Source organism: Panthera tigris, chromosome A3 (assembly GCF_018350195.1).
Source record: "Panthera tigris isolate Pti1 chromosome A3, P.tigris_Pti1_mat1.1, whole genome shotgun sequence".
NCBI classification, from domain to species: domain Eukaryota; kingdom Metazoa; phylum Chordata; class Mammalia; order Carnivora; family Felidae; genus Panthera; species Panthera tigris.
This window is the reverse complement of record NC_056662.1, coordinates 34,989,306-35,002,121: the sequence shown is the minus strand read 5'-3', so window position 1 is coordinate 35,002,121 and position 12,816 is coordinate 34,989,306. Positions and strand designations below refer to the sequence as shown.

Sequence of the window (12,816 nt, the reverse complement as noted above, 5' to 3'; positions counted from 1 at the left end):
TGAGGGGACAGGTAGCTGGGAATGAGGCTGGAGAGGAAGCCAAAAGCTACATTGGTTGGACTTAAGTCTTTGCTAAGTACTTTGAATTTTTTTTTTAATGTTTATTTATTTTTGAGAGAAAGAGAGAGAGTGTGAGCAGGGGATGGGTTAGAGAGAGCGAGACAGAATCTGAAGTAGGCTCCAGGCTCTGAGCTGTCAGCACAGCTGACACAGCTGTGGCAAACACAGCTGTGTTAAGCACAGCCCCGATGCGGGGCTTGAACCCGTGAACCGGGAGATCATGACCTGAGCCGAAGTCAGACACTTAACTGACTGAGCCACCCAGGCGCCCCTTTGCTAAGTACTTTGGATTTTACTGTGTTGGGAAGCCTTTGGCGGGTTCTGAAGAATGGAATAACGTGATTGGATTGAGTTTTTAAAGGTTTAGTCTGGCTGCTGTGTGGAGCATAAACTCTATGCCACTGAGTAGAAAGAAGACTAGTTAAAAGTCAACTGGCATTGTCTAAGAGGACATGATGTAGGCTTGGATACTCTGATGAAGGCAGAGATGGTGAGAAGTGATTTATTCAGGACTTATTTTGAGGCTAGATCTTGTCGGTTTTGCTGATGGATCAGAAGTGATGTGAAAGAAAAAAGAAGTCAAGGAAGATTCCACGAATTTGGGGTTGAAGATTTGGGTGAATAATGATACCATTTTCCAGGCTGAGAAAGGAACAGGTCTTTGGGCAGGGAGAATCAAAACACATTGTACATATACATTTGAAAGGCCCATTTAGTATCTGAATGGAGACTTCCATCATAGGTCTGTAGTTGAAGTCAGAGGTTATGAGTGGAGAATTTGAAAGCTATATGTGTACAAGAAACGTAAGCCATTGGCCTGGATGAGTGCACTTCCTCTGACATCCAGGGCTGGGAAAGATATGGGTGATTCTCTATTGTACATACCTGGAGGTGGAAAGGCTGGGAGGTAGGAGTAGCCTATCTTCTATTTTACAATTATTGCCAAAGTATTATTCTAGCTGGTTATTTAGACCAATTTACATTCCTCCCAGAAGTTTATATCTAAGAATGCCTTGTGCACCACATTCTCAATCATACTTGATAATGACAGACTTTAAACTTAGATTCTGTCATTTGTGAAATGATGAAGCTATGAGTTTTAGATGTGTCAATGTAATTTCATGGACTTTTAGGACTTTAGAAATAATGAAAGACACATCTCTAGCATAACATTTATCACACTGCCAAGGAACTTCTGGGCCTTGTCCTTCAACAGATCACAACTGCCTTACTTACTTTTGAATCCTCAACATCTGGCACAGTGCTTGGCACCCAGTCAGCCCTCTATACACTTTAAGAAATGAAGGCAGAGGGGCTAAATACTAGTTGAATGACTGAATGAACCCTGACAAGTTACAAGCAGAGAAGCTGAGGCCCAGGAATATAGTCCCTTGCTCAAGGTCACATAGTGACAGGGTAACAAGAATCAAATCAAAATTGCAAAGGCTGTATTTTCTATCAAGGCACCCCTCCTTTTACTTTAATTCCATGTGATATAGCAGAAATGATAATACTCAGAAAACTGGCAAAGAGGTAAGTAATGAAGCACTCTTGCTGAAAGTAGGTATTTGGGGCCTTAGCAGAAAGTTTAAGTGTACATCTTCAATCAAGGGAAAACTCTATTGACTTGGAAAAATATCCAGGGTGGGTCACGGGGTGTGGTGGGCCAGCAAGTGTACCCACAGGTTTTATGTGGGTCCAGAGAATATATAAACCTTTCAGTCACATTCACTGAGATACAAATAAAAAAAGAACTAATGGAGGCCATGATACTCATGGGCACATGGGAGGGAAAGAACTTGAATCTGAATCTCTTTTCAACTCTTTACTGGGACACAAAGCTGAGGCTCTAGCTCAAGTATCTCTTGTCTCAGGACTTCCTGTCCAGTTAAATTAGCATCATCTCTCCCGTCCTTGGAGGGTGCTTCCCACTGCTATGAGATGGATCTTAAATTTCCTGTCCATGCCTTTTCTTTGTCAAATATTGGAATGGACAGCACACTGTTTCCAATGTTTCACTGAAGGAGGCAAACGTTCAGAAACCCCAATAATTTGCTAAATTAATTTCTGACTATTTAATTTCATATCAGTTGCATTTCTCTTCTCTACCAGAAGCCTAATGATGAGAAGGCTCACCAAATCATGTATTAAAATTCACTTGGCTTGGCAAAACAAAAAACGGAAAACAGGAGGGATAAATTTTATAGGAAGTGAAATTCTTTCCAGGATTGCAAACAGAGACTGGATGGGCATTACTGCATTTTAAGCATTATGCAATACTAAAGATAGAAAACAAGAGAGTTCACTAGGAGAACATCACTATAATGTGTTTAATACAGTGAATTTAACATTTATAACTCAGGCAACATGAGCAAATTCTGATGTAAGTAAAATTTATACTGACTCAGAACAGGAAAAAAAATAAAATCAGTCTGTTAAGAATCCTTGGCTCTAGGGAGCTCCAAAACATTTAAAGATATGTCTAACTAAAAATCCAAGAATGTTTAAAGTTGCATATATTGTTACTTTTAATAAAGAAAATTCTCTTCTTTTACTTGTGTTACCTTTTTTCTTCAAATCTTCATCAGGCTCATACATCTCGATGATCTGCATTGCCCTTTTAGCATCATAAAATGGGAACAAAATTTCATTCAGTCGAGGGTCTCGCTGATGCTACGATGAGAAAGTAACTCCATTTAGGTTGACATTTCTCACCCTTGGGCATGACACATCACTAAAGGACAGAATTTCTAAAATAAGATATATTTAGAATATCACATTTATAGTTAACAAAGATAGGATTTCACTGTCCCTAAAATATATTTCAAAAAAGTCCAAATTTGGGAGTGCTTTGTTGGTTTCCCTCACTGAACTAGAGACAGAATATAGAACATACTTTTTTTTTTCCCTTCAAAAGCTAAAGGATACATAAAATGGTGTGCATGTCAGTTGTATGGTCTTCTAGTTTCCATACCACAGATAAAAAATTTGGCATATCTACAAAAAGTGAGATAAAAAAATCTTTGGGTGGGGTGGGGAAGCAAAAACAAAATCAAAAACAAACAAAAAACAAAAAAAACCCCAAATAACTCAAATAGCTAACACACTAATTTAAGTGCCTAAAAAAGAAAAACAATAGCAACAGTAACAAAAAGAAAAAAAAAAACCCTAAGGCTAAAAAAACCCATAAGGTTAAAATCCCTAAGGTTAGTATTTCATTTTCATTATATATATATTTTTGACATAAACAAAAGATTTCTTGGGCAGTCTGCAGACTTCATTTTCTTGAGTAAATATTTATCAAATCGAACAAATTATAATAATGATGACAATCAGCACAAGGATATGTATACATTATCGACAATATGGAAAATCTGTATTTGAATATCAGTAGTTCATAAAGTCTTTTTCACTATGAACTAGAACTCCGTTTGCTCTGAAAAAACTCTCTGGGGATGGGGCGGGGGGCAGTCCATGAATGATTAAGGCAATGAGGATGCTGGTAATACCATGCTTTTCAAAGCAACACCTGGGTGCTCATGGTAGTACATGGGGCACCAGGAGCTATACTATTTCTGGAGTTCTGACATCCAAATTTTCACAGCAGTGGTGAAAAAAGTCCAATTTACTGACTCAGCTATAATCTTTTGTATTTGTGTCTGCGGGCCTATATCTGGAGACAGTGGGTCCATTAAACTTCCTTATCGTTCACCGTGGATCAGAGAACAAAACACTGTGACCCTGGCCATATGTCAAATATATAATTTCAGTGGAGATAATGGCAGATAAGCAGATGTGAGCAAAGAAACCTGGTCAACAGGTAGAACCTTGACAATAATTCTTTACCCAAATATATGCACAGACTTTGAGAAACAGTACTGAGAAGTATTTAAGAAACAATTGTTCAAAGTTCATATGGATTTCCCTTCCCCATTTGTTTTGAAATGAACGTTTGAAAAAGTGGGCAACACAGAATGAATGCTGTTGGCCAACGGAACACATGTGATGTAATTTCTTCAAGCACTTGTGGCCTAGCCTATTCTGGTCCTCCCACCTCTTCACCCAGTTAAGAGTGTTAACTCAAAAGGAATTGTTATCTTTTGGTCAGTTTATCCCAATGAAGCATGCTTCTGTTGTAATCTAAGGAATTACGGCTCATAACAGCTCACATCCATGCATGTGCTAGAGCAGAAACTGTTATAGTAACAACAGGCCTTGAAACCATAAGAAACAAAACTCATGGGGTATGCAGAGAGAAACTAAGAGGTGGACCATGGAATGCCAGGCACGTGAAGGCATGCTACAATCTTATTTATGAAACAGATGGGCATCATGCAACTCTGGAGCCCACTATTCAAGGAGATGACAAGCACCACCCCTCTGGTGAGAATGCATCGTTTTCAAAACAAACAAAAAAACGAACGAACAAAAAGCTCTTTCTAGGCACATTTCTTCTCCCGTCCCTGTAAATAACAGCACGGAAGAAGATGGATGTGGAGGTAAAGGTCCTTTTTAGACTCCATTGCAGTTATGCTCATGGTTGGCCACTGGATTTCTCTTTGTTCAAAGTAAGCTTTTGGTTTAAAGATGTGCTCGTTGGTAGGAATTCTGGACTCATGGAGATGATGGGGCAAATCCATATGAATTAAAAAAGTGAGAGAAAGAACAGAGTAAGCTGGAGGGGAGAGAAGAGATTAAGTTAGGGAAAGGAGAGGAAACCCAGATGCTCCTCTGTACTTTTTATATGCGTGTATGTGCACATGAGCCCTGTGTGACTAATACTTGTAGTGTGATCTGTTGATGGCAGCAGCAGTGGCATCTCCTGCACCTGGGAGTTAAAATGCAGACTCTCAGCCCCCACCAAAGACCTACCAGATCTGATTCTCTGGGGTGGAACCTGTGAATCTGTGTTTTAATGAGCTTTCCAGGTGATTTTGACATGTTCAAGTTTAAGAAACACTGTTCTAATGTGTAAAAGTATGCATTTTAACATATTTGCAGAAGAGTAAAACAACAACAATACGCCCCCCCAAAAAAAACACCTAAGTCCTGCAAGGATAGAATGCTAAATGTTTGAGATGTCCTTCTTATTAAACCGTCTTAAAATTTAGTGCCAAAGCATGATATCCACTAGAACATCCTGCCTGTCAGAAGCAAAAGCTAGGAAAACCAAGCCCTAAAACGGCTGTATCATAAGCCCCTAATTGTAAATTTGCAGGAAATAAGCATTAAAAGCAGACAGTATGAAACTGCCTTTGTATTTGCATCTGCTCCACCAGATAACGTAACTGTCTGCTTCACTAAAATTTTCATGTTTCAAAAAGGAAGCACGGTGGATTCTGGATAATCCAAGACAAGGAAGCAAATAATAAGATTTGCATTAGAGTCACAAAACTATAATTTTTATATGAAAAAACAAAGAGGGAAAAGATAATTTCCAGGTGACCTCAGAGTAATAAGGTTGCAGAAGAGTTCCACATGGACATAAGCACAGTGTGGAAAATGCTTCACAACTCTGAGGGATCATCTGTTTTCAGTGGGGATTCAGGGGAAGCAGTGTACCTAGGACATTCACCCCTGGACGTCCAGAGCTTTGTTAAGTGATGTCAACAGGCTCTGAAAATAGATCACAGAACTGTGCCCATGTGAATGGGGAGACAGTGATCATTACTCAATTATTATGTCTTTACTCTTATTGAGAAAAGGCATCCGTTGGCTTTATCCCAACAGAATTGGGAGAGATGGATGTTGACAACAAATATTCAGAAGAGATATAAGAAGATGAAGGAATAATTTGCAAGGGTAGGCTTACCCATAAGACTAAGAAACACCTCCTTCTCTTTCTGTGTCTATGTATTCAAGAATAAAGACATTGTCAATGGAAAGAGATCTCATGCCCTTTCCTATATTCTTTCAACTGCAAAATAAAAACAAACAAAGAAACAGGTAGGTTTAGCCCTAAGGTAATCATATAATGGGTGTGAGGTCGGGGGGAGGGGGAAGGGGTGCAGATCACTAGCAACAATAAAGCTAATTCTGGATTATTACTGTCATCTAAGACTTTTTTTCTCTTTTCCTCATTTTGATCTATTCTCTCCAGCCCTCCATGCATCTCCCAATTCTGTAGCCCTGCCCTCTCAGTTATCATCTTTGTGAGATAATGAAGATAACTGAAATCAATTTAGCTTCTTATTGGAAACAGGCAAAGAGAGGTGAAATTAACTGAAGCTCGGGGACATGAATCAGCCCCACCACAGATAGAGACCTGAGCTGGGAGCAGTATCTAACCAAATGGCAGCTCACAGTGGGCCCTTCTACCAGCTCTCCCAGACTCTGGTTTATTATTTTCAAAAAATAGGAAAAGTTTCTCTTGGTCCACTGATGGGACCAAGAGACACAGCTGTGGCAAAATTTTAGATCTGAGTCGTGAATTTCCATGACTAAATCCATTATGGAGAAGTAACAGAAGGTATATGATGCTCTCACATTCTTCCCATTCATGCTAAGCATTCCAAGAAGGAATCTAGATAATCTATTAGGACAGTGCTTCACAAACTTTAAGGTAAAGACAAATCACCTGGAGATGTTGTTAAATGCAGATTCCAACTCAGTAGGTCTGGGTGGGACCCAAGATTCTGCATTTCTAACAAGCTCCTACAGGATGCTGCTGCTGCTAGTCCACAGATCACACTTTGGGGAGCAATGAATAAAGAGATACTGAGAAGCAGATGAGAAGCAGGTCTAAAGCTACCAATGAAAAGCCAGTAGGTATTTATGACATGGATAGGGAGGGGGTGGTACAAACCCCCCTACATGGTGACCAAGGTAGTAAGTGGCCAGTAGTCTCTCTTATCATTACAGCTTCCTGGAGATACATGTTAGCACACTGAACATAAAATTTCATCTAAGGAGTAAAAGGATTTACAAGCTGGAAAGTGGTGGGAGGCAGCATGACTTTTTTCCCTATTACCTATTCTAATTGGTTAATGCTAGTGTGTGTGTCTACTGATTTTCGCATTATCAGTCATTTCTCTGGTTACTTTGCTGAACTCTTATTCAAAGAGCTTTCTAATTGACAGTTTTTGATATTCAGGGTACCCAATCATTATCTGCAAATAATGAGTAGGACCTCATCTTTTTGTATTCAGTAGACTCATTTATTTTTCCTATCTTATTGCATAATCTGGGGCTTCTAATACAATGTTGAATTATGGCTTGTTGACACTATATGGCTAAGGAATTTTGAAAAAGTTTAGATCTAAGCTTTTGGAGCCATAGACCCTTACACTGCAATGCCTGCTTCCTTCTTGAGTCAATGTTGTCTCCTTTCATTATGGGTTTCAAAGGTGCTCTACCTTAAGGGTGTTTTTGGTTCTGGAGAGAGAAGAGGGGGTCACTGTAGGACTCAAAAGAGAGGTTGCAAGGAGCTGGCAGAATGTTCTCTAAGTTTCACAAACTTCTTCAAGGACACATTCAGATTTCTATCTAGTCTTTCCAATTCAGTTCACTAGGACAGAAAAGGAAGAGATTCAGGCAGACAGTTTGATTAAAAATAAAGGTTGCACACTTTCCTGGACCATCTTGTAGTCTTTATGATCTAACAAAATCTAGAATCCCACTGATTCCATCTGTCCCATTTCAAAATTAAAGGTGCTTCCTTACTGTGAATGAAAAGCCAAACAGAAGAAAATATAAGAACCAATGAGTGCTAATGGCCCCTGTGATAGCAATGTATAAAAGTTTATCAACTAATAGCATTTTAAGAAAGAGTTTGGATGGCAGAATGTACGGATGATTACATCTTTTAATATTTAATGTTATATCTTAGACTTGCAAGAATTGCAAGTGATTACTGGGTAGGTTTACAAAAACAACCCCTAAGGGGAAAGCCTTAAGAGCCCATGAACGCAGCACCTAACCTCAAGACTTCAGAACTCTTTATTTTCACAGTGACACACATAGAAAAGTCTCTGTCATGTTTAACAGATGGCTGGGTGTCAGTTCATCCCAGAGTGTGCAAGAGACCTTGTTTTTAGGAAGCAGCAAACTAATGATGTAAATTTTGTCCATGCCTCTAAAAGGCCTTCCTTCTTTAGCAAAAAGCAAGATATTCCTGCCCATCTCACCAAAACTTAAGATGATCAGTGACCCCAAGTGCATGAAGAAGCTGAGAGAAATAAAACAATAAATCTTAAAAATAAAGGAGAGGAGGAAGGAGTTAAGGAAACAAAGCAAGGCAACTTGAGCAACGGTGGCACAGGAATGTGGATATTATCTGGGTAAAGATTATAAACATAGTATTCGCATGACCAAAAACTAGTGGGGTGGAAAGACTTGAAATGTTTTCAAGTAAAATAAATATTGTATTGTACTGAAAGGCTTATTTAAAAGTGGAGGTGAGGCATCTGTGCTGATAAACGGAGTGGTTAGTCTTTCCTGCACATGGGCTTTTAGGCTCTCATTATCAGAGCTTTGAAAGGGTAACCCTGCAAACGGGAGCCAGTAAGTCCTAAAAAGGCAAGAAAAGAGAAGCCCATTGGCAAAGATGTGATTTGTCTCTACATCCTGGCAAATCACAGCCTGCCTGTTGCCTGTTCTTTGGGGCAATACCTCCTGTCCAGCATGATACTCTCTCTTCTAATATTTTCTTTTTATATGGTATAATGGTTAAATTATATTAAAAATTGCTTTGAAACAAAAATACATTGTCCATTCCTCACTGAAACTTATTAATGTGGTAGAAAAAAAGTATATTTTCCATTTTGGATTAGCAAAAACTTCAAGGGGTTTCACTGAACAGAACATTCTTCTCTATGTTCATAAAGAAAAAAAAAGTTAATTTTAGCTGTAAGAAAAGTTGCAACTTTTACGTGTTCTAAAATATATTTTTCTCTTGTGCTTAAGCAAATGTTGTCAACCAGTTTTGGTTGTTAAGTGAATCATATTCTAAAATGAGCTCTAAGCTTGTTATAAAAATAAAATGTAAAAATTTAACCTGCAATCTAATTGGCCTAGTATGTACTATATTTTCACCCAGGAACTCCAGTGTTGTGCTTGTTGTCAAAATATTCTATTTGAACCTACATACTGTCCTTACATGCAATCCATTAAAAGACAAAAATAAAGCTTTCCAGTCCATGCAAAGGTATGAGAAAAAGTTAGCAATGGAGAATCCAACTACAGTGTGGTAATCTCAATCCATTCTCTAATGAGATCAATAGGAAAAAAAAAAGTACCTTCAATATCATCTTGCAAAAACACAGACACATTTAATTAAATGAACATATTATAAAATCCACACGCACACAAAGAACCAGAGCTACACATCATAGCGAGAAAACCAACAGAAAAAAGCAGTGTGCAAAGCCAACGTGTCGGAAGCGCATGGACACACAGGAGCAGCAGCTGATTTTTGCACCTGGTAAAGAAAGCCATCTGGAAAGATCAGCAGGTCAGAAGCAAAGCGAATAAGGGCATATGATGCGGGCATATGATGCGGACATGCAATGGGGACACTGGAGGAGGCAAGCCACTGCACACAGACTTTATGGAGTTAATGTATGAAAAAGCTTACTTCATTTAGAAAGCTCACTAATTGGTCTACCGTTAAATAATCAGTTTTGTCTCCATTGCTGAAAAGAAATTTATTAGAAAAAGTAAGTTTTTGTATATGATGCTACAAGTAGGTACGATTTACATGTTGACATTTGTTGATGATAATTCTAAACTTATCTTCTAACCCTGAGGTAGTGGTGCACTCTTAAAATGGCCAGAGACTGTTCGTAAGAACAAAACAAACAACCCAACAAGAGAAAGAAAACACTCCCATTAGCTCAGAAAATGTCTGCAATTCTTCTTTAGTATTATCAAAAGATGTTATTTTTCAAAACAACATGTAAGTCATCCATTTGAAATAACTGGAATGAATGAACTTTTCAACGACATAATAACATTCCATAATTGAATCTAGTTAGTTCACATAATGGGTTAATACCTAAAGGAGCAGGTTAAAATTGTAGGTAGTTAGTAAAGCCAATGCAAGGGGCGGGGGGGATAGTTCCAGGTGCTGCCATTAATTTTTGTAAAAGTTTCTCAAAAAGTCAGAGTGAACTTTTACGGTCATAAACTAAGGGCTGAAAATGTAACCCTGACTAGATACTCCTCCAGACTCTCAACACAGTATATTAAAATATTATGACAAAAAGGTGTCTTAAAAATCTAAAAGGACAAGAACTCCATAAATGGAACTTACATTTTTTTAAAAAGATCCTCTATATCTGTTCGAGGACAAATCTTTTGTGTCAGTTCATAGAACTTTTCATAAGTAAATGCTGCAGGCTCGATTTCATCATTCTGTAAAGAACAAGAGGGTGTCATAACTCCTGCCACATTTTTCTCGTGAAGGCAAAGAATCCACAGGATCATGAAGCAAAGCAATGACCACCTGGGATCCCAGGGCCTCAATCTCTGACTCTTACTGACAGAAGCCAGAAGGCCAAGTCCAACTGTGGCCGGACCATCCTGCCAGCACACCAGCATGTGTAAATGGGCGTCTCTTATTACCATGTGACCGTGATCTGTGGGTTCAAACACTGGCTACGGCTGGGCTTGCTCTGGGCAACACCCCATAAAATATAAAGAAACATTTCTTCTTTCTCTCCACTATGGAGAAAATCATGTGCCTGCCTAAAGGCTGCTGAATAAATCAAAGCCAGTGTTTACTTATGCTTATCTTATGAATTTTCACAAGACCACATGAAGGAGCTCAGGACAACCACATAAAATTTTCCTTCACATACTGCAGTTTGTATTTCAAGTAGGATTTGTTAAAGTAGGAACAGGCTTAAATCTTTCTTGCAGTCAATCAATTAATTTCAAATACTCTAAATCCAAGGGGCCAAGAACACAAATGGTTTGTGTAGGGAGGAGTGCTTTACAAAGTACCCCACAGCCACCTTGAAGAACACTGACATTGTGCTTGGTCGAGGCGATGTGGACAGGCTTCTTGAAAATAAGCTTCCCACCAGCTGTGTAGAAGAGTAGCCTTGCTGACATTTCTTTTTCTTAATGAAACTGACAAAAACATTTTGAAGTACACTGTTTGAATTTGGAAACATTTAGGTTAAATGCCCAGGGAACAAAAGGCAGGCAGGAAGGAGAAAATTACCTGTACTATATGTGACTGAAACTAGTTCTGAATCTAAATGAGATCAGTGTTACATAAATAATCTGGCTTATTACATATGAGAACATAACTAGACAAAATCGTTTTACAAAACACATAATTAAACTAATAAATACCTTTCCACTGGGAAGACCTAACTCCTTGAGTGCTTGAAAGATAACCTTTTCTGTTTTTCCCGATGCAAAGGTTCTAGTAATACTAGGGCAGAAAATAAAGAAAAGTCAAGTTATTGTTAATTCTAATTTCGTGGAGGCAAAAATCTAAGAAATACTAGGGATGTGGGACAGGGGGGTGGAGAAAGGAAAGGAAAATACAATTTGTTTTCATTTCTGGGTGTTTTTCACTTCACTAACTCTCTCCTGCAATATCCCTCTGGTTCTGCTAGTGAGGCAACTTGATTCTAAGACAGGTGTCTCCCTGGTGATTGTGAACACAAGAACCCCTGGGAGAGCAGTGCCTGGGTGGCTGAGTGGGTTAAGCATCTGACATTTGCGCAGGTCATGATCTCAGGGTTCGTGAGTTTGAGCCCCACATCTGTCAGCACAGAGCCTGCTTCAGATCCCCTGTGCCCCTCCCCTGTTCACGCTCTCTCTCTCACCTCTCCACCCCGCCCCCCCCCCCAAAAGCCCTGGGAGATACATGTTGTTGGACAAAAACAATGACAATGGACAATGGACAAAAACAATTCCTCTTTCTCAGGGAAGAGGAATATGGCAGATGTGACAGTAAGTCTAGAATAAAACCTCATGTTGACACTATATAGGTTTGGGGAAAAAAAGTAGTCCCCTAAGAAGTCAGTCTAGGCTGGTGATGGCCCTGATGCCTTGGTACTATAGCAGACATGCATTATCAGACATATTTTGAAAAAAAATTTTTTTGAGCTAAGTACGCTTGAACTACTCTGATGTGCCAGCTGCCTCAAGGCTTAGGACGTTTATTGAAAAAGCAAAGGTGTGGTGGGAGGGGAGTTAGGTGAACACTTATTCAATGTTTCCACAGAATCTTGGCTTTCCCCTGACACAAGGTAATTTTAAATAATGATGCTGCCTTTTAACTAGGATGGTGTGCGTCGAGCCTATTTCCTATGAGAAATGTGTTGATGGCATTCAGAATGACCCAGTGAGGTGTCAAGCTGGCACCCTAGAATTCATGTTTGGCTCTGAGCCATGCCTTAGCCAACCAAAGGAAACTTCCTTTATTCTGTGATTGGAAGCCCAGGTAAGCTGTCACCATAACTGAAACTTTAATTTCAAAAGTCCAACCTGAGGACAGAGCTTACTTTCATCTGGGAAGCTTGGCTTCAGAATGCCTTTGGTGTGAGCACAAGGAGCTTGGTAGCAGTGCCTCCCCACGCCCCAACCCTGTCATGCACTCCGCCATTCATATTAAGTGGAGGCCAGCTCCAAATGCAAGCACTAAGCGCCAACTATTCTTGATGAGTGGGAAAACGCACCTCTTCAACTGCAGAATACAACTTCCCAAAATAGATTGGGAAGATCTAACTTTAGGTAAAGGAGTTGTTATGTGTTCATTCAAAGCTTTGTTGTTTCATACTCAGTCCAAGAATACTT

The 12,816-nt window shown here is 39.3% G+C and overlaps 1 protein-coding gene across 7 annotated transcripts in view; it reads right to left on the bottom strand.

Annotated features, from left to right (window-relative positions):
* The window catches only part of PLCB4 (phospholipase C beta 4), a 390,400-nt gene that overhangs the window by 95,539 nt on the left and 282,045 nt on the right, over positions 1 to 12,816 (bottom strand). For all 7 annotated transcript variants that reach the window (XM_042980905.1, XM_042980906.1, XM_042980909.1 and 4 more), the window contains 4 exons: positions 11,362 to 11,443; positions 10,313 to 10,413; positions 9,635 to 9,692; positions 2,625 to 2,733 (listed from right to left, as the gene is read on the bottom strand). In XM_042980905.1, coding sequence (XP_042836839.1) covers positions 2,625 to 2,733; positions 9,635 to 9,692; positions 10,313 to 10,413; positions 11,362 to 11,443 — 350 coding nt within the window. The remainder of the gene's footprint in view (positions 1 to 2,624; positions 2,734 to 9,634; positions 9,693 to 10,312; positions 10,414 to 11,361; positions 11,444 to 12,816) is intronic.